Raw genomic sequence first — 26,877 nt, forward strand, 5'->3', positions numbered from 1 at the left:
AGGAAAAACCAGATGCACAGGTACAAGATAGGCAGTATCTGACTCAACAGTAGTACTTGTGAGAAGAATCTGGGTGTCCTGATAGACTATTGATAAAGCATGAGCACAAGACAAGACAAATCTGTGTGAAGGCCTCCTTAGCGAGGGCTGCCACCTGCTCATTGAGTGGTAGCTGTGAGTCTAGGAGGACCTCCAAATTGTGCACCAGCTATGTCCATGGGAATGCCACCCATCCAAAGTAAAAAATGGCATATCACCAGACTCTGGGGGCCAAAACCCCAAAGCCACTCTGTCTTGCCAGGGTTGAGCCGAAGTTGGTTCCTCCTCATCCAAACTCTCACAGCCTCCAGGCACTCAGCCAGCACCACAACAGTATCATCTTCCCAGCCAGGGGTGGAGATGTATAACCTTGATCTCTTTTGCAATCAACCACATCATCCCCTTCATAGATACATTCTATCACACATAATTATTCCCTGATCCTGGGTATTCTGCAGCATCTTTTCCTAATTTCAGAATTACAGCTATAAATGATTAATCAAAGGAAAAGGGAAGGGTTTTTTGGGGGGGGAGAACCCCTTTGTAAAATCTCCCAACAACATGGAAGCAAAAAAGTCAATAAATACTTACAGGTAGTCCTCGAGTTATGACCATTCAAAATTATGACAGTGCTGAGAAAGGAGACTTATGACCAGTCTTCGAAGTTGCATCATTCCAGCACCGCCACGGTGACGTGATTGCAGTCTGGGTGCTTGGCAAACTAACTGTACTCATGACCAGTTGCCAAGCGCCCCTCAATCACATGGCCACCATTTGCAACCTTCCCTGCTGGCTCCCCCAAGCAAAGTCAATGGGAAGCCAGCAAGGAAGGTCACAAGTCACTGGGGTAAGTCCCCCCGCCTTTCTTTGCTTGCACACGTGCACTGCACCCTCCTTCCCCTCTTTGCTCGCACATACCCCACACCTTCTTTCCACAGCCTCCCTGCAAATCACACTCACGCATGTACCCCATGTCCTCTTTCCATGGCCTCCCTGCAATCGCACATGCATGCACATACGCTGCGCCCTCTTTCCACAGCCTCCCTGTGATCACAAGCACCCTGTGCCCTTTTTCCTCAGCCTCTCTGTGATCACACCTACTCTGCGCCCTCTTTCCCCAGCCTCCCTGAAATTGCACTCTGCGCCTTCATTTCCCGGGCTTTCTGAGCTCGCACCGCACCAAGTACCCCTTCCCCCAATTTGCACATAGCCTGCTCCAGGCCTCCCAGGGCCTCACCCACCCCGCTGTGGCACCCCTACGCTCCTTACCGGGGACTCCCTCTGCTTCCCACTTAACTACCTGCACATCTTGGGTTACCACAATAACTGGGACTGCCTGGATTGCCGTCACTAAGTGATGCGGTCATGTGATGTCATGCTTTACAACCACATTGCTTAGGAACGCAATCCCAGTCCCATTTGCAGTCATAACTCAAGGACTACCTGTATATCAGTCAATAGGAAAACCATCAGAGCCCAGAGCATTACCTAAATTCATTGATTTAATTTTATCTGCGGTTTTATGCAGAGATAAAAGATAGCTAACTGAATTGCTTGATCCTGAGAAATTTTTGGAAAATTTATCTAAAAAATCATTAATTTGTAAATCTGACACCAATTAATATTATAAAGTGGGATATAAATTGAAAAAAATGATTGATTAATTTCAAGTCATTAAGTATATTACCCTGGAAATCTTAAATTGTAGGAATATTATTAGTTTGCTTTTTTTTTTTTTTTTTTAGTCTGGAAACCAGATTTTACAGGATTTTTCCCTTGCTCACAAGTCTTTCTGAAAACTTTAAATAATAACAAGTCTGTAAAGGTAATTGAGCTCCATTTTAACAGATAAGTATATAGACAACTGTCACCAGTATCATATAATTTTTATATGATTTTGGTGAATTATGTTATATGTTTATTCAAGAAATGCTTAACCTTATTTTTCATTTTTTAACAGTCCAACTTTATTTTTTTCTTTTTCCAATAAGTCAGCTCTAAATATTTGCCTTAAGAGTTGCATTCCTTTTTAAGTTGCCTTAAAATTAGTTACAATTCCTAAATTTGCTCAATATCTGTTTCTATATTAAAAATTTGTGAAATAGTAACTTTTAAATAATGACATGTTTTAAGTACATGCCTTCAACTTGTTCATGCTATTCCCACTCTCAGAATTTTGCATATTCAGTCACATTCCTACTAAATCCAGGCCTGTAAATATTTTGTCTTAACCTTTCTTGGTTTATAATGCCCATGTGCATGGTCATTTGCCAAGCTTAAGACAGTCTATGAAACCTCCTGGGCACAACTAGCTGTCTCTGTCTCTCTGTCCTTGTGAAAGATACTCCTGCTACAACAGCTGTTTTCTTGTGATGAACTTCAAAGTCTCAATTTGCCTGAGAAGTGGGGGTGGGGTTTCATTCCACCTCTTCTCAAGTCATATACAGATTCTGCTCCTCTTCTTGCTCTGTCTAGAATTCCTCTGTTTTGCAACTGAGGACAGTTTCTGGTGTTTCTGCAGATTCACTTTCTTCTAGAGTGTCTACTTAGACTGCAAACTTGGTTGGGAAAGTTTATTCTCTTCTTGAGTTACCTGCCTTTCCACCTCATTAATTTGCTGAGAGCCTGGATCTGAACATGATTCTTTTGCTTTAATTGTGTCTGCTGCAGGTATGTCCCTGGCTTCCATGGAAAGCTCTGAGCAATCATTTGCAGTCAGGAATAGCAGATCCATCTTTGGTGACCCTCTTTCTTTCCTGATTGGTCTCCCATATGTGTTCTGCTAGATCTTCTCTATGTAATAAAGCATAGGGATGATCCTCCATCACAGCAATCTCCCACTTTCCATTGAAAATGTAGTTTTACTAGTGCAGTTTCTATTTGACTTAGATAAACAGCAATTGCACTTGTGATGCCTAGGCCAAGTGTTGGTCATTAATGAATGTGGCTTTTACAGTGGAGATCATGACTTCAGTATCCCTCCAGGCCACTACTGGATGTCCATTCACTATTAAAATTATTTATTGCTTGGGTAGAAGAATATCAACACTCTTACTGGAAGGTTCTTCATTAAATTTGGATTTGGCCTGTTCACTTGGGTCTTCACTTTGGGACAAACTTAAAATATCCCGTTTTTTCATAGTTGAAGCCATTGGAACCTTGCTCCTAGATTGGGTGACATTTGAGGTATTGTAGCTGGTGTTTGGTGTAGTTATTTACCATGCAGCAAATTGTTGAGGCTTGCAAGATGAAAAGGATGAAATCTTCTCAGTCTTCATATCCTGATCCCCCCTCAAGACAGCTTGATATGTCTAAATCTCTTAATAAGTGGACAAATACCAGATTTTGGGGATATAATTTAGCACCACGTTAGCATCTTTAAACCTTATCTTCCTCCCAGGAACTTGCTCCATCATATAAATAATATCTAACCAACAATTTCTCTTTTAGTGTACTAAGTAAAATACTGCTCTGCTTGGAACATCTGCTTGCCGCCTGTAAATGGATAACGATTTCTACCTCCCTGCCCTGCTTTCTCTTCTTAGAATTAGGGTTACACAAGGAATTAATTCATCTTAGTTGGCAATTCCTCAGCCTGGCAGTATCAGGTCTTCATAAATCTTCCTCTAGAACATAGTCCCACGTTGGATTATTTATTCCTCCTCTAGATACGATCTGACAACACAATTATCTCCATACATCTTCAGTGATGTTCTCTGGACCCTATCATGATCACTTCAGAATTCTTGACCCAACCTTCCCTAGAACAGGCAAAAACTTCAGCAGCCCAAAGCTGTCTAGTCCAGCATATTTTGGCAGCTATCATCTCTTTCTCTCTTCTGCCAGCCTAGTTCATCTTAACTTGCTGTCTCCCTGCTCCTGGAAATCTGTGAAAAGTGAAGACTTCTAGCAGATTCATCATTGTGGAAGAATACTTTGCTTGTCTAGGAAGATTACCTGACAGATAGCACTTCAATGTACTGTCACACTGATTACAGGTATTCTTGCATCCCAAAATGCAAATACTGGCTGTGTTCATATATTGCATACAGTTTGCTTAGTTATAACTTCGTATTTTGTGTACATACAACCATTCTAATTTATATATCACGATTTCTGGGGATTAGCATAAACCAGGTACTCATGGCTACTTGAATAATGTATGATATACAGATGTATTGATATATTAAATCAGATCTCTGGGTTTTCCTTTCTCTGCACAGGGGCTGAATATGTTAATTGCTATTCCAACCATCTCATTTACTCTTCTCTGCCCTCCCTGACTTGAAGCAGAAATATTACCTCAATTGTTTTGTAGTGTATCCTGAGTATCATTAGTGTGTGGTTGTTTATAGGACTGGCTAGGTTAAAAGAAAAATATTAAAGAATATCTCATTCTGGCCTTTGTAACAAAGAAGGACAATTGAGCAAGCTTTAAGCATAGTAGTTTGGCAGAACACTAGATGCTGAAAATAGATGAATGCATACACTGACTTTTATTTGTATCTTTAAGTCTCAGGGTTTTAACAGAAATGCCAATTACTTCATTTTAATCTAAGCAATTTTACTTTTAATATAAGATATAACAACATAATCACAGCCTAATAACAGTTTTCAATGATAGAAAGTATTGTTACAGATCTAATCAATCAGTATCACAATCTACTATCAAGCATAGAAAAAATACAGAATAAGGGTTACATAGTTGAAAAAGGAGATAAAAATGTTCAAACATCAATACACTTCAGGCAGACTGAAGCAAACTCCAATATAGATCCAAAAAAAAAAGGGCGGGGGAGAGCATCTAAAAGCAAAATCAGAAGAAAAATTAGATGGAATTTTAACATTGCCACATATAGCTTACAGACTGTTGGTTTTTATAAAACTAAACTCCAGCCCCTTAATAATTACTTCCTGCAGATAATGGCTAAGACAGCTACTCAGCCAATAGAGTCTGCAAAGACTCACAAACTAGCCATTGAGAGAGCTGGATTTTACTGTTGAGTAATTTAGTGCTTCACATTACTAAATTCCTGCTCTTTTTGCAATTGATCCTGATAATTTGACCACGAATAGCCAGTCAAATTCTCGTTTCAATATAGCCATTGAAGTATAGAGGGGTACCTTATTAATTTTTTGGGGGGTGTACATGTCTGTTTCCTTGAGTCAGTGTTGACTCCTGGCGACTGCCTAGAGTAGTCCCTGAGTTTTCTTGGCAAAATTTTGGAAGTGGTTTGCTATTGCATTCTTTCTGGGACTAAGAGAGAGTGACTGGCCCAGCTGGCTTTGTGCCTAAGTCATAGCAGTATTGTAATTACTAACTTTAAAAGAGCTGTAGTTCAGAGATTTTGATTGATTGATTATGTACCATCAAGTCAGTGTCAACTCTTAGCAACCACATAGATTTTCTCCATGATGATCTGTTCCTAACCTGGATTTTCAGGTCTTCCAATGGTGCACCCATTGCCAGTGGGTGGCAACCTTGCTGCTGGTTGTCCTCTTCTTCTCTTTCCTTCCACCTTTTCCTCTTTTTTTTCTTGATACAATTTTATTAAGAATTTTGATTATAATAGTAAAATCTAATACAAACTAAACTTAAAGAAAGACAGGATAAAAAATGCAAGGAAAAAGAAGGAAAAGAAAGAATATAATAAATAGAAAAGAAGTATATAAAGAAATGACTTCCAACTGTCATCACAACAAGTATAAACAAATTTAGTGACTCTTGACCCCCTCTAAGGTTACAAATTATCTCTTCATTCCGTATCCCATCCCTTATCTATAGACAAATGCATAAAGCATCATCTTTTCAGTCCTGATGTCAGCAGAAAGTCCATAATGGGTTGCCCGAAGTAACAACTTACCTTGTTTTAACCCTAATTAAATAAACCAAATTTATATTCCTTCCTTTTACTTCTAACAGTCTTAATCTTTGATCCATTCAAATGTTTTCGTAGGATTTGATTTCTCATTTCTTCTTTGTCCCATCGCACAGAGTTCTTCAAGGCTTTAACAAGCCTCTTTTGTAAATTCAATAGGAAAAAATTGTCCAGGTCACTCGCTTGGTTTATTGTATTTCCCTTTTGAATTTTAAAACATAGCCAATTTTTTTTTTTTTGGTAGGTCCAGTGAAACATCCTTTTCCAAGTCTTTCTCTTGGCCTGTCAGTTGTAAATCCACTTTCGATACCATCTCTATCTTGTTAGATAAAATTTGTTCTATATGTGTCATTTCTTTAATAACATCTTTTGGGCATAGTCTATCCATAGAAGCAGACATAATTACTAACTTTGATGATATTGTGGCTACTAATTTCTGACTCCATTCTTCAAAATCTCCTTCAGTATTTTCATTTGTTTTAATGTTTTGCATTTTATAGGCTTGCATTTTTTCCCTCTACCTAAAATCTTTAGTCCCCTCTAGTGTCCAGTTTTTAAATCATGAAATTACTGATCTCTGTTATGTCTTCCAAAAACCAAAAGAGATCTATTTCCCACAAGAAGCTGTTTGTTCTTTATAAATAATTCCAAAGTCTTTTTGTAAAAGTTTCAATATTTCAAATTTATCTGGACCCTTAGTCCATTTATAACTTTCTAAGATCAAAATCCTATTCAGCTTTTTGCTGTCTATTTCAGATTCTTTAAATTCTTAAGCGTATAATTAATTTTTCTTTTATTCAGAGTTGAAGATAAACTCACCCAATGAAGACTTTTCATCGGGTGCATCATGAAGGTCTGTAATAGCTAGTTTTAAAATGGTTAATAGGCAATTTCCAAAAGTGATTATAAAGTGAGGTTTGCGAACTTAGTGTCCTTTAAAAGGCTCCGCCCTAGTTGTGAGCAAAATGGCTGATCCCATTGTCTCCTGGCATTTAAACCCATGGAAACCACTGTCCTGTGGTCTCCTCACAAGGAGCAGCTGTCTGTAGTGCATATGGACAATCTCCCATCATCTCCTTATCCGGAGAGGTTTCAAGCAACCGGTCTACTGACGGGTTCCTTGATCTTGCCGCAGTCATCAGCTCCACTTTCGCAGAGCTGTCTTTAGTTTGCCATACCTCTGCTGGAAGTTCTCCTTCCACCTTTTCCAGCATGAGAGCCTTCTCTAGAGAGCTAAGTCTTTATATTATGTCGAAGGAGGGTAATTTGAATCTGCTCATTTGTGCGTCTCATGAGTACTCTAGATTGATTTGTGCAATGATCCATTTGTTTTCTTGGCTGTCCATGGTATTCCCTCCAACACCAAAGTTCAAAAGTGCCAACACTGTTCCTATCCTACTTCTTCAAAGTCCAGCTTTCACTTCCATAGAATGACACAGGGAATACCATTGCTTGCGCTATTCTGATCTTGGATCAGAAATACTGTCTAAAATCATTAAGTTATTTCCATTATTTTACAGTACAGTATGATGTAAATTGACTGAGCTCATAAAATCATAAATTCTAAATTTTAAAGGGGATGTTGGGGATCATCTAGCCCTTCTGCTACCCAGTGTCAGAATCCACTATTACTGAACCCCCAACAGAGCGACATCCAGCCTTTGACAAACAGCTCCAGAGAAGTCTGCAAGCAGTTTGTTCTACTGCTGAACAGCTCTACTTTGTAATTTAAATGCATTTTTCTTGTCCTTTCTTCTGGAACAATTCTAAACAATTCTGCCCTATCTTAAATTACCCTTGGGGTCCTTTCCAACTGCACAAGTCTATGATTCTACATGATAGCACTTCAGATACTTAAGGACAGCTGTCATGTGTCCCCATAGTCTTCTTTTCTCCTGTCTAAACATACCCAATCCCAACAGTCATTCCTCATAAGCTTTGTGCTCCATATTGCTTTCATTTTGGTTACTGTCCTATGGACATGTTCTAGTTGGTCAGCGAGCTTAAGATGTGATGCCCAATAGCAGATATAGTATGCTAGGTATGCCGTCCAACACATTATAGAGAGGAAGTGACTTCTGTTGATTTTGACTCTATATTTCTATTGGTGCAATGTTGGTAATAGATTAGATGAGTTGATAATAGATTTCAGGCTTTTGCTTTTCTCTGACTCTCACAGCAGCCTAGGTTTGCATTTTTTTTTTTCTGCAGCTGCATCACATTATTACTTCACATTCAGCTTGTGATCAGCCAAGACATCCAGCTCTTTTTGCATGTACTGCTGCCTGTTAGTCTTCCTGATCCTGGACTCATGCCTTTGATTTAATGCATGCCCAAATGTAAAGCTTTGCATTTGTCCCTGCTGAAATTCATCTTGTTGGTTTCTGCCGTTGTTCCAGATTGTCAAGATCCTCCTAATGCTTGATAATATTCTCTAAGGTAGTTTATTACCCACCACCCCATCTTTATGTCATCTGCAAACTTGATAATCATATTTTCCAATTTCTCATCCAAGTCATACATAAATAGGTTGAACTACTTGGAGCCCTGCAGTATATAATTCAGCACTTTTCTAGCTTGTCACAGAGTCATTCAAATATATTCACTGAATACAATTGTTCAGTCAGCTGTATATTCATCAAATGATAGACAGTTCAGTCCACATTTTACAATCTTCTTTACAAGGATTCAATCAGGTATCTTAGTGAATCCTTTGCTGAGGTCAGGGTGCACTATGTCCACTGTATTCCTGTGGTCAACTAAACTGGTTACTCTATCAAAAAAAAGTATTTCAGATTGATTTACCATGACTAGTCCTTGATAGACCTATGATGGCTCCTGACAAGACAGGCATTCTGTCAGGCTCTTTGACAGCTGCCTTAAACTGAAAACCATGATTCTCACAGAATACTCTAGCAAGATTTGTTTAGATGAAAGGCAACCAGGTTTAGCGTCCTGGCTTCAGCGGGTGGGGTAAACAGCCATGCATTTGGCAGGCAAGATGCAGGCACTGTGCAAGCAGTTGCATGCAAGGTTTGTAGAAATATTAGGGCAGAAACGCACACTGTGTAACAGGCGTCATAGAAGATGCAGATGTGGCAAAGCAAAGAGGCACAGAGAGTGCTGACACGGGCAGTTTCTTAAATTCTCAGGCTTAGGATAATTGGGACACTTGCTACCAATATTGGCTTTGATTTCACAGGTACAACTTCATAGCAAATTTGAGGCTGGAGAGATAACAGGGCAGGCTTGTGCAAAATATCTAGCAATATATAATACAGTGTGTGTCTGCCTAAAACTAAAAACTATTCATTTCCAAATGCAATTCTCAACAGAGATCTTTCCAGCAAGATTTATTAAGATGAATGGGATGGGATTATAATAATTGCAGCAACTGAACTCTTTTCAGTTTAGAATTAATATATCTCTGTGTACTTTAGGGTAGAGCAGACACTTTCTGATTTTCTTTTTGACAACCTTGCTGTGATTCAGCAAGGAAGCAGGCTTCTTAACTGATAATAGGAAAGCTTGCAACTATCTGTTTACATAACAATCCCCTGAATCTTTATCAGTCTGGAAATTGACTAATACACATTCTTTTCTAAATGCTCAGAACTGACTGTTTAACAATTTTTCTGAAAGTTCTGTATTGTATCGGTGTCAGGCTGACCAGTTTGTAGTTATCTGGGTCCTCTTATTTCTTATTTTTCAATATAAGAACAGCATTTATCCTTCTCCAATATTCTGGCATTATGTCTATTTACTGCACTTTCTCAAATATCACAAAAAGGGTTCTTAGATTTCTTTCTAGCCAAAACACCACACAAGAAGTCTGTCACCTACTCTAACTCAAGGCCTGTGGATCAACCAGGTCTTAAGGATTCATTTAAATAAAGTCAGGGTGGGTGCTGTATGAACAGAGGAATGCTGTTTCTAATATCAGTTTACGTTTCACAAAAGGCACAGATAATTGTGAATGGGGAATTAACAAAACCTTGTGAGATACAGAAAGGGACTAGACAAGGATGCCTCTTGTCACCTTTGCTATTTATTTTAGCTTTGGAAGTACTGAACAGACATACAAGGCGAGATGAGAGAATTCCTGGTGTGAAGATTAAAAGAGAACCTTATAAATTGTGGGTGTTTGTGGTGATATCTTGGAAGATCCTCTGGAAGGAATAGAATATTGTGATGGAATGTGAGGGTGACCTTGGAAGACTGGGGTGGGGGGTGGGAAGAGATGCTGTCTTGGGAACAATCAGATAAAAGAGAAAGGAGTCCACCAAAAAAAGAAACTTAGGAAGGTCCTGACCTAACTACTCAGGCGGTAAATAGGGAGGGTGGGAGATTTGTACTTTCAGACTTGCAAGATTCTGTTAATGTAGCCTTACAATAAAGTAGAATTAGTTCATCTAGTTGTGTTTCCTGTCTGGTTTACCTGGGAGGGCTGACAAATATTAATGGAAAAACTACAGGACTTTGGGATATTAGCTGGCTTTAAAATTAACAAACAAAAGACAAAGATGTTAATGAAGCATATGAACATTGAAAAACAAAAGGAATTGATGGAAAAAAAGGTTTAAGATTGAGAAAAACGTGAAATAACTTGGGGATCACTATGACTAATATGAACAGAATAATTATGTTAAGACATGGAATGAAATTAAAAAGGACATGTTAAGATGAGGGAAATTACAGTTGTAATTGTTGGGGAGAATTTCTGTGATAAAAATGAATGTTTTGCTAAAATGATGTTTTTGTTTCAAACAGTACCTATTTTGACAACTGATGTACCATTTAAACAATGGCAGAAAGATATATCTAAGTTTGTATGGCAAGGGAAAAAAACAAGGGTTAAATATAAAATGCTTCAAGATGTAACAGAATGAGGAGGATTGGGACTACCTGATTTGAAATTGTACTTTGCAGCCTGCTCCTTAGTCTGGATGAAAGAGTGGGTTCTGCTGAGAAATAAAAGGATCTTAGAATTACAAGGGCACAACCTGAGATTTGGATGGCATGGTTTTCTATGGTACAATAAAGTTAAGGTTAATGTAGATTTTAAGAATCATTATATTTGAAGTGCCATATTGAGAATATGGAACAGATAAAAACACAAACTGTGCCTGAAAATGCCTTCATGGGTCTCAGCACAAGAAGCATTTTATAGGAAAGAAACAGTAAGTAAAGAAAAACGGTTAATTTATTGAGTGTTAGAACAGGAACATGGAAAATGTAAGATGAAATCAAGAGAGCAATTGGCTGCAGAGGGACTTAATTTTCAATGATTTTCATATGCACAGTTAAGAGAAAGATTTAAGGTAGATAATAAGACATTTGGAATTGAGCAGCAGAAGACAGAATCTGAAGTTGAACTATGTACAAATGATGAGGATGTAATTGTTAAAATGTTTAAACTTTTATTGAAATTTGAAATGGAAGAAGAACAAGTGAAAGACTATATGATAAAATGGGCTAAGAACTGGATACACTTTACTGATGGAACAGTGAGAAAATATTCTCAGTTAAAAGGATTGAAATTTACATTATTTCATAACTTAAAAGAGAATTTTTATAAAATGATGTACCATTGGTATATGACTCCATCAAAATTGTCTAGAATGCATAAAGGTACTTCAAATTTATGTTGGAAATGTGGATGACATGAAGTGTCATTTTATCATGCTTGATGGACTTGTAAACAGCCAGAAATTTCAAATACATATAGTATCACTATATCAAATACATATAGTGATACAAAGAATTTTAAAGATCAATGTTCAACTGAAACCAGAACTTTTCTTGCTGGAATTAATGGACAGTCAATTAGAAAAGAGCTATGGAAGATTATTTTTATATATGATTACTGCTGCAAGACAGTAGTACATGCACAAAAATGGAAAGATTCTGAAATACCCACAATGGAGGAATGGTTGATAAGATGACAGAACTAGCAGAGATGGCAAAATTAACTTGTTTGATTAGAGAAAGCTCAATAACTACATTTATCAGGGACTGGAAAACCCCTCATGGACTTTTTGCTGAAAAAAGAGAAAAATGAACTTGTGATTTACGGGTTTGAAGATTAGAAAGGGTAGCTTATGGAAAGAAGGGCATTATGATGTAACCTTAGAGAGACAGGGTAAAATATAAAGGCATTTATAACCGCTGTCAAAAAGATCGGAAGCCGTTTCTTTATAGTCTTTTCTATTTCTATTTCTTCTTCTATTTTCTTTCTTACTTATTCACTATTGTTTCTTATTTTCTTTGTTTCTTTTTTAATATTTGTATTGTTTTTATCTTGTTAAACATTTCTTCAATAAAAATTATTGAAAAAAGAGGAATGTTGTTTCAGTGGGCAGGTACCATGACAGAAGAAGTCTTCCTGGGCCCCACTAGGTGACACTAGAACAGGCAGAAATTAAAGAGTTGGTGGTCCCTCAGATAACTAGGCATTATGCCATGAAGTGCTTTATACCTTGAATTGCATCCAGAAACTTACAGTACTATCCACAAGCTATTCAAGACTTTGGATGTAATTAAGGTCCTGGAGACTTAAATTCATTCATGGTAGTCAGGTGGCCCCTAACAATCTGTTTATGTACTATACATTACCAGTTTTTCCTTGTGTCAATTGTTCTGCTTAGGTCCATTGGAATACGTTCCCCCTTTGAAGGAAAGCAAAGTAGGAATTCAAGAGTTCTGCCCTCTCCTTGGCACCCATTATTTTGCCTCCATTTTCTCCAACCAGTGGGTGTACCCTTTCCTTTTTCTTTCTTTTGCTACTGATAAAGCCAAAAAACTCTTTTTGTTGTTTTAAGTTTCAATTGGGAAGCTAGTTGTCATGATATATCTGAAGCTGAAAACAAAGGAGGCATCAAGAAATTGGTATTTCAGTGTTTCTCTGTTGAATGATAAAGAATTTGTACAACAAATGTGGGTAGAGACTTTGCAATACTTTGATTTGAATTCAGAAACATCAAGTGCCCAAATTTTTGAATGGGAAGCATATAAATCTTATATCCGAGTGTGAATTATTGCTTATGCATCATATAAAAATAAGATTAAAAATAAAAGGGAAAATAATTTGAAAGATGAATTGAAACATTTATGGGCACAGATGGTTAGAAGCCCATCTACTACTTTGTATAGAGAAATACAGAAGAAGAAATATGAATTAAATAATATCACAGCAGACAGAATTCATGCTAACATGTTTATGACAGAGATATTGGGAGAATGGTGAAAGACCAGGTAAAATTTTGGCTAAAACAAAAGAAAGATAGGGCTATGATTCCAATTACTAGAGGTGAAAGTGATGAAATATATAAAACTTCAAAGGATATAAATTGTCAATTTTTAAAATTTTATTCAGAATTATATAGCAAACCAGAGAATATATTGAATGAGGATATAGAGGCCTTTTTAGATAGTATAAATCTACCAACGTAGATGATACACAAAAACAACTTTTATTTGCTCCACTATCTGAAACAGAGATTAAACAAATAATTTTAAAAATGGCAAGTGATAAAACACCAGGATTGGATGGATTTCTTATAGAATGATATAAAGCATTTATAGATCTTTTGGTGCCAAAACTTTGTCAATTGTATGATGAGATACTTGATAAGGGAATATTATCAGAGGCATTTAATCAGGCTTATATTGCAATTGTACCAAACCAGATAAAGTTATATCATACTCAGTGTGCTAATTATTGCTCAATTTCTCTGATTAATGTTGATACAAAGATCTTAACAGCAGTGCTAGCAAATAGATTATAGCAAGTGATATCATTCATTATTAAGAATTATCAAGCAGGGTTTATAAAAACTAGGCAAACTGCTAACAACATTAGGTTAGTTGTAGACTTAATAGATTTGAATAAAAATAAAGACCAATTTGTAATTCTGTGTTTAGATGCAGAAAAAGCTTTTGACGAAATATATAGACAGTACATGTTTGCCGTATTAAATAGGTTTGGATTTCCCTTGAAATATATAAAATGGATTAAGATATTATATGAATCACCTACATCTAAAGTAAAGGTTAATTGTATTCTTTCTGCTACTTTCCCATTATTTAGAGGAACTAGACAAGGATGTCCACTTTCACCCTTCCTTTTCAATATCTGCGTGGAACCTTGGCTTGTGCTGTTAGACAACATCTGGAGATTTACAGAGTAGTACATAATTCAGTTGAACACAAATTGGTTTTATTTGCAGATGATATTTTGTTTATTACTAAACCTCATACTACTATTCCAGGGTTGATGCAAATGATAGATGCCTTTAGTAAAATAGCAGGATATTCTATTAACTGGTCCAAATTGGAATTGATACCAGTAGGTGAAAGTTTAATTACCCGTCCATTTAAGAAATATCAATGTTGTATTTGTACCAAATCCATTAAATATTTAGGTATGTGTATATTAGATGTTACTGATATAACTCAGTAACATCTAATATAAATAACATATGTAAAGAGGTTTTTTAGATATGGATAGCTGAGAGTCAATAAACCTCACCCTTTGGGGAAAGATGAATGCTCTCAAAATGAATATTATTCCCAGATTAATTTATATTCTGAAAGGAATTCCTGTTCAAATATCTGGAAAATATTTTCAGAAAATAAATTCTTTGTTTAGAAAATTTTTATGGGGTTCTTCAATTCCAAGAATATCTTTACAGAAAATGCAACTACCAATTAATGAGGGAGGATTCAGTTTTCCGAATCTGGAGCTATATCATCAAGCTTCCCTATTGTCAAGTATTAAATACTGGAAGCCAACAATTGGTGTTAATTTTCTGACTTGGGCAACATTGGAATGAATATATGTATATATATATAGAGAGAGAGAGAGAGCGCACGGGTACGCGAGCACCGTTGGCTGGATGGATAGTATTAGGATCTAAATACAACAGAACTCTAATATATTTGGAAACTATTTGTTTTCAATTTGTTTCCAATTTGGAAACTATTATGTCAGTTACAAAGCTATGGAATGGAATGTCTAATAAAAAAAAAGATTTGATCCTTTTCCCCATGCTAAATTGACTCTCTGGGGAAACCCAATATTACAATATTAAAAATTGGGAAAAAGATAGTGATATGGAAAAGTTGGATGGAAGCAGAAATATTGACTCTGGACCAATTGATAGATGATGAAGATGAATTTTTAACATATGCTGTGTTAACTGATAAATATCTATCAGATGTATCCCAATGGCAATATCTATAGCTACAACATTTGTTAACAACATTGTTTGGACCAGCAGCATTTTCAGCTTCCAAGACATCCGAGATACTAGAACAACTTGTTAAATCCTTTAGAAGTAAAAAACCTACTATTAGCTTTTATAGATATTTGTTATCAATAAATCAATTTGATATGCAGATTTTAAGGGCTGAGTGGAATAAAGAATTAGAGGTTTCTATATCAGCTAGACAATGGGAGAGTGTCTTAACTTCTATAGCAAGAATGTCAATGGCCCTTAAACTATGACTTATACAACAAAAAATAATATTTAGAATTTATTGGATTCCACTATGCTTGTATAGAAAAGGATTTTGTTGGAGGTGTAATAAGGACAATGCCTCTTTAAAGCATATGTTTTTACAAACTCCTACTCCCTAAGTTTTGGGAGAAAGTAGTGGACAATATAAATTTTATTTATTTATTTATTTATCTATCTATTTATCAATCAATCATATTTATATAACCACCCATCTTACATAAAAGAGACTCTGGGCGGCATACAACAAATATGATTGTGTGACAAAAGCTAAAATTTTCAGAGGATAGTATTCTTTTAAGCTATATACCTAGTACATGGAATTTGACATCTGGACAATGTAAATGGAAGTCAAAAGACTGATATGGCCAAAAAACTGATATTGCAGCATTGGAAAGATAAATGTATGGCCCCATTTATTATGGATGAAGACCTGATTGCGCTTGCCACTTATGAGTGGATTGCCTATAGACGTAGACTTTGGATGGACAAGTATAATGAAATATGGGGGTCATTTATACAAAATATGTAGGTTAAAAAAATGATAGTCACATAAATGTATTGGAAATATATATGCATCTGAATAACATTATTATTAGATAAATATATATAGATTTGTAACTATTTATTATAATGATATACTGTGCTGTTTTTTATTTTCTTTGTTGTATTTTTGTCACTTTTTTGTAATAGCACTTTTTAATGTTTTTCTTCTTGATAGTGTATTATTATTTTTGTGTTTTGTTTTTTCTTTTTCTTTTGTTATTAATTAAAAGGCAATAAAATATATATTTTTTAAATTTGAGGGACAGTTTGCTATTCTGTTGGAGACCTGATATATTCAGTCTTATTTTTCAGAGAGAGGAAAAGCAGCTTGAGCTATCCCTGGAGGCTCTTATCAGTCAAGTGGCTGACCTGAAGAACTCGTTGGTCAGTTTCATTTACAAGCTGGAGAACGAATATGACCGTCTCACTTGGTAGGGTTTCATAACCTGGCGTGGTGGGAGGGGAGAGCATAACAACATTTCATATAATTTAGGATATCTCCCAACATATATTGAAGCCAATATGTTGCAATTCAAAATTTAATCCTTACTAGTCCCTAAATTACATACATTTGGAGAGTGAAGCAAATTTTCTGATTTCAGGATGTGATTGCCTATTATGTTTTTAACAAAGACTTAAATCCTGTGCATGTGCATCTTGGTGTAACTTTCATTAAATTCAGTGGTAGTTATTCTGGAGTAAATATGTAATGGCTCAGGCTGTAAAACAAATGAAGCTGATATCTTGACACTATGTTTTGCTTGAAACATAAAACTGATCCCTGTAACAATTTCTGTTTGATTTGCTATATACTTTAAATGTAATACTATAAAATCAGTATATTTACTCAGAGTTCATTGGGCTTTGAAATAATTTTCTGGAACCAGAGGCATTTTTAATTTTTTGGCCTCACAAGGAGGTCAAAACTCTGATTTGTTCAGCTCCATGCAGCATTCACATTAAGATCTGTCCTGCTATTAAGTTCTACAGGAGTGATCCTTTTGAAGATGCCCTGGCTGTCAAAGGCTCATTTATCTAGCACACAGAAGGCATTCCCCTGTGCTGCAACAAGAGCGTAGAATGAGCTCCCCCAGAAGTTGTGTTTGGTATGCATGTCTCTTTTAAAGAACAGCCAAGACACATTTCTTCACCAAACTTGCCATTGTCACTTACATTACATTCAGTTTCTAAATTTTGTATTTTGCATTTAATCGTTAGCTGCCTTGAATGCATAGAAACCAGAATATATATTATATAAATAAACATTCTTTATAGGGAAATCTATGCATGACATCTGTTAGAATTAGAGTGGTTATGTTCAGTGAGTTTTATTTCTTTGTTACTGCACTCTGATCCAAATAATTATTTTAATTCCCTCAACCATATCCACAGATGCTCTTTTGGTATAATTCATGTATTTCTATTTCCATCTTTCTGCCTCAGGCCCTCAGTGCTAGATAGTTTTGCTCTGCTCTCAGGGCAGCTCAACACTCTGAACAAAGTGCTGAAGCATGAGAAGACTCCACTGTTGCGCAATCAGGTGATAATTCCATTAGTGCTGTCCCCAGATCGGGATGAAGAGATAATGGTAAGAATCTGATTCAATTTGTACCTTTTCTTGACCATGGTAATTATTTTTTGGTTCTAGGAGCAGGTAAGATATTGAACAATGGATCTTTTATTAGTGGGAGAGGAGTTGAGTAAATAATGCAAAGTTTGCAAAACTTTCGCAAAGACAACCAAGAGAATTTTTCTTCCTTCTACAAAGTAGAGTATTGGTTTATAGAAATAACTATTATGAATTCTACTCTGTATGACATTAGTAGAATAACAGGACATAAATATGTTGTTATTGAATAGTAATAATAATAACATTTATGGTCTTATAATAACTTTACTAAATTTTAACAAAAAACAGTAAAAACTAACAACTAATATTAAGGAAGAAGATAGAAAGATTAGAAAAGAGAAATAGTCAAGCTTAAAAATGTGAAAAACAAGAAAAGAAAGAAAAAAGAATTGACTTCCAAACCTCCTTACAACAGATACAAGTAATATACATCAAACTCTTACTCTAAGGTTACAACATAACTTCCATTATTTCTATTAACTCATATGATTTCTAATTATCAAATCCATACAACATATTTTCATTTTTTTCTGTTTCCTGCAGAGTCCAAAAAAAGGTTTCCAATTAGCATTAAAATTACACAATGTCTTATCTTGAATCAAAACTTTCAATTGCTCCATCTCACGCAACTCCATCCACTTCACCATGTTGCCATATATAAAAAACAAAAATTCATAAATTTAATAACAAATATATTTTAATTCACCAACTAAGCAGCTACAACCCTAAAATAATGCATAAAAGCAGGCTTAAATATAATAAGAGCAATAAAGCCACCATATAGCCTGCCAATTAAAATTTACACATACTGTATATGAATTAAAAGAGAACAAAATATAACATAGCAAGACAGAATAAATAAGAATAAAATTTAGATAAAAGAATAAAATGACTCCTTTGTAACATCATTCCAGGATTAGGACTCCTTAAGCCTTCTTTTAGCAATGGTGCTAATAAGAACTTGGGAATTCTGTTTGTAATAGCAGGTTTCTGGTCTGAGAGTAGAAAACTCTCTCCCTCATTGGAAGTTTGATCTCTACTAGGAGGTGGTATAGGTATGCCAGCACATAGATTCTTGTAGAAGGGATAATGAAGAAATACATGCACTAAGATCTGAGGTTCATTCTGGCCAGAGGAATAATTTCTCTCATTAAATGGGATTTTATGAAACCTCCCATCCAATACTGCTAAGGGTAGAACATGAAGGCTTTACGGGTACAATTTGCTGAGCAAACCAGATTGAACAGATAGTTTGCAGGTCTACAAGGGTTGCAAAAAGGATTCCATCCTTGAAGATTGCCTATAGCACTTAATTCTGTCTGATAAACAATATTGTAATAATAGACTTGAGACAGCAGTTAAGGAAATGCTTTGCAGAGCTTTTAAAAAAAAAAGGTAGTTTTAGTTTTTTGACGTGAGATGAGCATTAAAAAGATTCTTTTTACTTACATCTTAATGAAAGTTCAGCTGCCCATTCTGCTGCATATAGGTCAGCAAACTAGAACAATAAAGCACAATTACCATATTTTTCTGACTATAAGATGATACTTTTTTCTAAAATCCTTACGCTAAATATTGAAGGGCGTCTTATGTAAGGAAGTAAGCTGAGGAGAGAACCGCGCAGTTGCAAAACTGCCCATACTTTGTTTCTGCAGAGAGGCTTCCTCCTATTGCTAGCCTCCAATCACGAGTGAAATAGCTTGTCTCTGCAAACAGACTTCCTCCAATCACAAGCCTTATGTAACTGACGTCAGCTGATGCTGAACAAACCAATTGGAGGAAGTCTGTTTGCAGAGACAAGCTATCGGCAGTTTCACTCGTGATTGAATGTAATCAGTTATGCAAAAGAGCATGGAAACAGAGCTGCAGAGAGACGGTTTGGACCTCCTCCCACCAAGTGTATCAGGTAAATGTTACCTAATTACTAAATAAAAATGTGTTCTGCACTATCTTTAAAATATTGGTTTCTTAATTTTGGGTTGGAAAAGTGGGGGTCGTCTTGTACATGGGGGCGTCTTATTGATGGAAAAATACGGTATTTAGCCCCTGAAATGGATTGGATGAGTATAATCTCCCTATGTCTTTTAGATTATATGTGTCTTGGCATTTCATCTGGTCCTGTAATGAGTTGTATTGCAATACCATAAACTGGACTATATACAGTGGAACCTTGGTTTACGAACTTAATTCGTTCCGTGACTCTGGTCGTGACCTGAATTGGTCGCAACCCGAAGCAAATTTTCCCATAAGGTTCAATGTAATTACCGTTAATCCATTCTGGCGTGGAGGACAGGGAGGCGGCTATTGCTTGGAGGGAGAGTCCCCCTCCCTATGACCACTGTCAGGGGTGGAAAATGGCCGCGGATCATGTATCAGGGGCGGAAAAATGGCTGCGGACCATGTGTCAGGGGCGGAAAATGGCCGCGGACCGGGTCACGGGAGGGAAAATGGCCGCGGATCCTGTTCGTAACCCGAGGCAGAGTTCGCGAACCGAAGCAAAATTTTGCGGCTGGAGCTGGTCGTCACCCAAAAAGTTCATGAACAGAAGCGTTCGTAACCCGAGGTTCCACTGTATTTTAGGACTTGCTTTTGATATCTCTAGGACTTGTTTCAAAATATTATTGTCCAGTGAGTTATTTACATTATGCAACTCATATTATCAGATACTCCTGAAAATGAACATGAAGCTGCTCAGAGAAGACTCATTCATTCCCTGTATTTCAGCCAATATTGTTTTCAGGATGAATCAAAATTCACAAAGCAGTACAATGTAATGAATAATATGTTGGTGTACATATAGCAGTTTAGTGTTCCAGTCCAGGTTTCAAGCTATTACTTCATAATAGCTGACTTGCAAATGGTGAAAATGCAACTCACTCAAGTTGATTTTAATTGCTTCATTTAGTTATGATAAGAAAGAGAAGGACTGAAAACTTGCCAAGATAGGCATTCTGAAGTTAAATTTCCAGTAACTTAAGGCCTATGAGTTTAGCTTTGTATTGTCTGATTTTGTTGCAAGATATGATTGTGAGCACTAATAGACTGAATGTTGCAGCGACAGACAGAAGGACGAGTACCAGTGTTCAGCCATGAAGTTGTACCCGATCATCTTCGGACCAAGCCTGATCCTGAGGTAGAGGAGCAAGAGAAGCAGCTGAGCACTGATGCAGCTCGTATTGGTACTGATGCGGCACAAGTAAGACAATGACTGATTAGTAGGACCAGGAAGAAAAGATAACTTGGAGCCCAAGGGAACACAAACATAGCACCTGTCTGCAGCTCTGAAAGCAGCAGGGTCTTTTCCTGAGATCATGTGGCTGCTCTCTGTAAAGGAAAAAAAGTGTCAGCTTTAAAGAGATGCAGACATGTTTGTGCCCCTGTGCACTCCAAAGCACATTTTTGGAATCAAATGTAAAGTATTACATACTGAATAGACACTGTTAGAATCTAAAATCTTTTCTTGGTAAATGTTTATAAGTGAGCATGCTGCCCCCACAGTTTAATCCTCTGCTTAGCAAATGCTATTCGGTAGCATGTAGATGAATTGCAACTCTATTACATAAAGAACAAGATGTGTTTAAAATATTATTGCATTTTTCATGTGTGAAGGACATTTGCAAAACAAGTTGTTGTGATTGCTCTATTCTATATTTCCTTCAGGAACTCAAGACAATACAGGATATATGTACTCCCTCTATCTTTCCCCACAACAACTCTAATGTAGGATGGACCGAAAGATAGTCATTGCCCCCAAATCATATTGTATCACATTTCCTTGCAACAAAGGTTGCTTGAAATCATCACATTCCACTGCCCTTGCTATCAGCAGTAGTGAGTCTCTATATCTCAGGAATTATGTATTTGTGTATAGATATGCTCACATGCTCGTTTATATAGGTTCATATGCACTCTAATAGGCATGTTTCTCCCATTCCCAGGCCTAATTTGGCACCCATGAATTCTCAGATCCAAAATGTTGCCTATCTCTGATTTTGTCAAGGCAATGTGAGATTTCCACCTTGTACATAACAGTCTCCAGCTTCCAGAATATCTGGGGATAGGCTTTAATGAGTTTCATCTATCTGAAGTCAGGTATTGTGAAACACTTATAAATTCTGACATGTGATTTTTATGGTTGCAGAAACAGATTCAAAGCCTAAACAAAATGTGTTCGAACTTGCTAGAGAAAATCAACAAAGAAGACCGAGAGTCTGAAACTGGAGGTATGGTTCTAGAGAAGGAGGAATACTGAGCAAGCTTTAATGGGGACTACACTATCCAAAGATAGAAATCTCAGAAGCAGAGATAAAAAGTATGGTGAGGAATAAAACCTAAACCTTTGGAGACCAATATGAATGTTTTTCCATCCTATAGGTTTACGCCAGAACAAGCAGACATTCAACCCCGCTGATACCAATGCCCTAGTTGCAGCTGTAGCCTTTGGAAAGGGATTGTCGAACAGACGTCCACCAGGAGTGGGAAGTTCTGTTCAGACCAGTCAGCAAGGTGCCAGTGCCATCATAGCAGGTGCTTCTACCATGCAGCAAGTACAAATGTCTGGAGCACCTAATCAGCCACAGCCTATGCTTGGAGGAGTGCAGATGCCACAAGCAGGCCAACCAGGTAAATAAAAACACAGAGACAAAGAAATATACAGTAATATTGTTGGGACCATAAGAAGTGTTGTCCTACAGAAGTTAAACATTTTGTATAAACAGATAGGCTTTAGGGAAGGACAGCTATTTGGGACAAGTTATGCAATATCTGTTTCTTCCACATCTCTGGGCTCACAGCCTCCTGGATAATGATTATATAAATTATAGGTGGGATATGGCAACTTATCATTTATATTATCATTATCCAGGAGGCTGTGAGCCTGGAGATGAGATAGGATAGCATAGAATATATTACATATATTCAATATAGGATTGTCCGTTATACTGAGAAGAAGTTGCTAGTATTCAAAATCAGGAGCAGGCTATTCTCCTTATGTCCAGCTGGGTGGTATTCTCAAGAGGCATTTGCTTACTCACCATAGGAAAATGGGATATTGGGGCTGGTTAGGTCTTTTCTCTTATTCAACAGGTTTCTTGTTTAGCTCAATAAGTGTGTAAAATGTCTGAGAAACTTGCACAAAGTGATGATAGAGAGTGTGTGAGTTAGTGACCGAATGTACCTCCCTCAAAAGTATGTGCAAGAAAGATCCCGAGGAAGTAATAAAGACATTCTCTCCTAAATTGGTCTGATTCTTAATACATTGCTAAACCCAGCTTTTTTCATATCTCCAGGTAAGATGCCCAGTGGCATAAAAACCAATATTAAATCTGCTTCAATGCATCCCTATCAAAGGTGAGTAGGAAGTATTCTGGTCTATTGCTGCTCCTGGACTTCACTTCCAAGACAACACTTATTCAACTTGTTCTCAACAATGAAACTTGGTCTCTTCTTTAAATATCAGTGGGATCATTTATTCATACAGCTGCATTGATCCAGGACACAAGAACATAAAAGTGTATTTTTCATTACAAATGGTAGAGGCATTTCTTTGAGGACAAGAAATCTATCAAGTAGCTAAGCCAAGATGATGAACAAATTTACTTTCCTGATTCCTTCAGGTAGTGCACCCCTTTGGAAACTGCCTGTTGATGACTGAGATATATGAGACATGCAAGTTATAACATTTTTCAAAACAATAATAAAGTTCAGGTGGTCTGTCTCATGTAGCTTTTCTGTATTTTTAAGGTGGATCATGGGAAAATTTGTGGCTTTGACTTGGCTGCATTTTTCATAGAATGCTTGATTCTTGTACCATTAGACAGGCCAGCATATCATCTGTTTTGGTTCCTGTCTGAGATTCTTTTGTTTATGCCATTTTTCATTGACTGAGGATTAGCACTCTAGCTCTTGGTTTATTGATATAGAAACTTCAGCAAATTGTCAACTAGAGGGCAGGCAAGATAGATAAAAGCTTGCCCAGAATTTATCAATATGAACAAATGAAAATGTTGTTTTTAAGTGTGATAAATGGTAAATATTACAGTGGATTTCTGAAATGTAGAGCAGTCCTGACACATCTTCCCTGCATCAGTGGCAAATGAGGGGTACTACCTTTTTGCTGAAATTGATGTGGGAGGGGACCTAGCTAGATGTCAGAAACAACCAGATACTGCCATGTAGGATCTTTCACTGTACTCTGTGACTCCAAATCCATCACCATAATCACTTGCAGTCTATTGGTTGTTTTAACCACTGCATCCAAGTTCTGCTTGAGAACAGGTATCTTACTACTAAGCGGCAGCATGAGTTATCTACTGCTGCTAGCAGTGGAAAGGATATTAGATGATGCCTAAACAGGTGTTTAAACATTTTCAAGGTTGAAAGACAGTTAGTGTTCTATTCCTAGCAGTGGCTAAGCTCAAACTTGATCTTCAAGCTCAGAATTTAAGTGTTCCCATACAAGCCTGCTAATGGCCTGCAGCTTGCTCACTTTGGTGGTAGTGTGCTATTCTGCTGGATCTTCTGGGCCAGTAGCAGGAGCTGCAGCAGCTGTGACTTCAGATTTGGGAGGAGCCTCATGTTCAGCCACCTCCTCTTATGACTGGGAAATAGCCCTTCCTCAACCTCACCTATCGCAACATCGGTGGAAAGTATCACTATTACAGAGTTCTACAGAAATTAAAAGGATTGTTTAAGCATATGAGAAATACATCTAAATTCATGGGTATACAGTCTACATATATGTAATAATGAACCTCGTTCTTCAACAAATTGGTGACAGCTGTTAATCCTATGAAATTTCAATGTAACATAATTCCTGACTGATCTTGACTGATCCTGGAAACTTGGCATTAGTATGTAGATGGGAGAGCACTTGGAAAGAACTGTATGCTAGACGAGAAGTAAAGAGAGAGAAAGAGAGAGGGAATGCTGAAAGAATGCAGCGACAAACACCTCTATAACACTACATGGATACATCTCTCTAATCAACAAGCTTGAGGACATCGTGACCTTTTTATAATGCATCAGTGATACTGTTTTAAAATAGCTTTACTAATTCAAGCAGATCATGGAGAAAATCTATCTGTGTGGTTGCTAAAAGTTGACACCAACTTGATAGCATATAATAAATTCAAGGAGATGTTCTTTTAGAGGGAAGAATAATATAAATCTGTTGATATTCCTCATTTGTGGTTAGTGCATCAAGGTACATCTTTAAAAACTATTATCAATCAGACTTCTATAACTGGGTGTTAACAATTCCTTTGGATGAACTAATTGTGATAGTATATAATTTTCATTAGTTGTTCTCTTGGAATTTCCTGTTGTCTAAAGTGAAATTAAAAACTAATTTGAAACTTTATCTGTATTTATAATGTCATAAAGCTTGTCTTGAAGATCCCTTAATATAAAAGATTTATTACAGTGAAATAAACCTTTTAATTTGTAAACATTTCTACCTGTCCAACTTTTATATTGCAAATAGTTATTTTTTTAAGTGTATCTTTTAAAAGAATTCTGTATCTTTAAAATTATCTTTAAAAAGATGATCTAAATGGAGGAAAAATGAGCTAGAAAAGTTGCCATGCCATTAAGGCTGCCTTATAAAATGAGTTGGCAATGTCTTTTATTAAATATTGTAAAGGGGAGATCTTGCTGTCCATAATCAAATCTGCTGTGACCCATTATAGTATATGAGATGAATTAACTGTTTTACTTGATATGCATCAAATAAAGCTTCAAAATTAGATACAGCAATGCTTCCCTGTTGTTTCATGGCAAATTTAAAATACTTTATTAATGAATCTGTTTATATTTTTTGCTATGGAGAAAGCTTGTCTGAAGATGGAGGAATCATTAGTAGAAAAATAGTAATTTGGAAAAGATCATTTTAATTCTGTCCAATATTCTTCATCAAGTTTAATGTATTTTCCCATTCTAACACTTTTCCTTTTGACTACCATGAGAAAGGCATACAATTCCAAATTGTATTTTCATTAGAATTTGAATTAAAAGGCGAGTTTTAAATTAGTTATAGTTTGTGCAGTTTTTTAATACTTTGAGTAGTGTTTTGAGTTTCTAGAGGTACATTATACAGAAAAGATCAGAATTTTTTACATGGTATCTGAATCTAGAGGTAACCACCACCTCATATCATACTTGGAAACCAACTGATAACCAGGGCAGCTTCTGAAGTAGCAGAGTCACCTGAGCACATCACAATATATCTATCACTGCCAAGATTGCCATATTTTGCACCAGCTGCAGGACTTGTGACAAAACATTGCAATATGGAGTGCTCCTATTCCAGGTACTCTTTCATTCTGCTTTCAGTGGCTGCTGAAAGTTTTCTGCCCTCATTATATTGATTCTATGGTTCCCCATTTAGAAGAAATTTTTTTTCCTTCTATAAGCATTTTATTTGTTTGTTTGTTTGTTTGGCTGCCCTTTTCAAGGTCAATAAATAAAACCACACTAGCAGCACAGCGTGCTTAATCTCCTGGCCCAAATGCCTGGAGGAACAGCCAGGTCTTCAGTGCCTTGCAAAAGACCAACGGGTGGGGCCATCTGAATCTCCAGAGGGATGCTGTTTCACAGGGCAGACATTACAACAGAAAAGTCATGACTCCTGGATCCAACAAGATGGCATTATTTGATAGAAGGTACCCAGAGCATAGCTCCCCTGCTAGATCTGGTGGGGCAAAGAAATGATAGGAAACAAGTGATCCCACAAATAGCCCCATGTGCAGGGCTTTATAAGTGATAACCACCACCTTGAATCATACCCGGAAACCTACTGGGAGCCAGTACACCTCATGGAGCAATGGTGTTATATAGGCATAAAACAACAAACACCAAAACCCACCTGCATTGCTGCATTTTGGACCAGCTGCAGCTTCCAAGTGCTCTTCAAGGACAGCCCCATATAAAGCGCATTACAGTAATCCAAATGATGGTGGCTAGGGTATGAGTCATGAGTAAGTTCTCCTGTTCAAGAAAGGTTGCAGTTACTACAAAAGATGAACCTGTGCAAAGGTTCTCTGGCCACAGCTGCCACCTACTCTTTGAGCAGGGGGCATGAGTCCAGGACCCCCAAATTGCTTCCAGGCACTGGGAAATAACCATGGAGATATACAGCTTGGTATCATTAGAGTACTGATGATAGTTTATCCTGTGTCAACAAATGACCTCACCTTGTGGCTTCATGTAGATGTTCAATAGGAGCAGGGAGAGAGTGGAGCTTTGAGGCACCCCACAAAGCAGGGGC

The 26,877-nt window shown here is 36.9% G+C and overlaps 1 protein-coding gene across 1 annotated transcript in view; it reads left to right on the top strand.

Annotated features, from left to right (window-relative positions):
• MED8 (mediator complex subunit 8) overlaps positions 1-25,631 on the top strand; it is a 29,437-nt gene extending 3,806 nt beyond the window's left edge. The window contains exons 2-7 of the mRNA XM_088153758.1: positions 16,295-16,413; positions 17,426-17,570; positions 20,668-20,808; positions 21,754-21,835; positions 21,987-22,235; positions 22,901-25,631. Of these exons, the coding sequence (XP_088009884.1) occupies positions 16,295-16,413; positions 17,426-17,570; positions 20,668-20,808; positions 21,754-21,835; positions 21,987-22,235; positions 22,901-22,965 (801 nt within the window). The 3' untranslated portion in view covers positions 22,966-25,631. The remainder of the gene's footprint in view (positions 1-16,294; positions 16,414-17,425; positions 17,571-20,667; positions 20,809-21,753; positions 21,836-21,986; positions 22,236-22,900) is intronic.
• Positions 25,632-26,877: the final 1,246 nt, after the last annotated feature.

This window comes from Python bivittatus, unplaced genomic scaffold (assembly GCF_059951505.1).
Source record: "Python bivittatus isolate LINGU-HERP-01145 unplaced genomic scaffold, Pbiv_v1 ctg000700_np1212, whole genome shotgun sequence".
NCBI lineage: Eukaryota > Metazoa > Chordata > Lepidosauria > Squamata > Pythonidae > Python > Python bivittatus.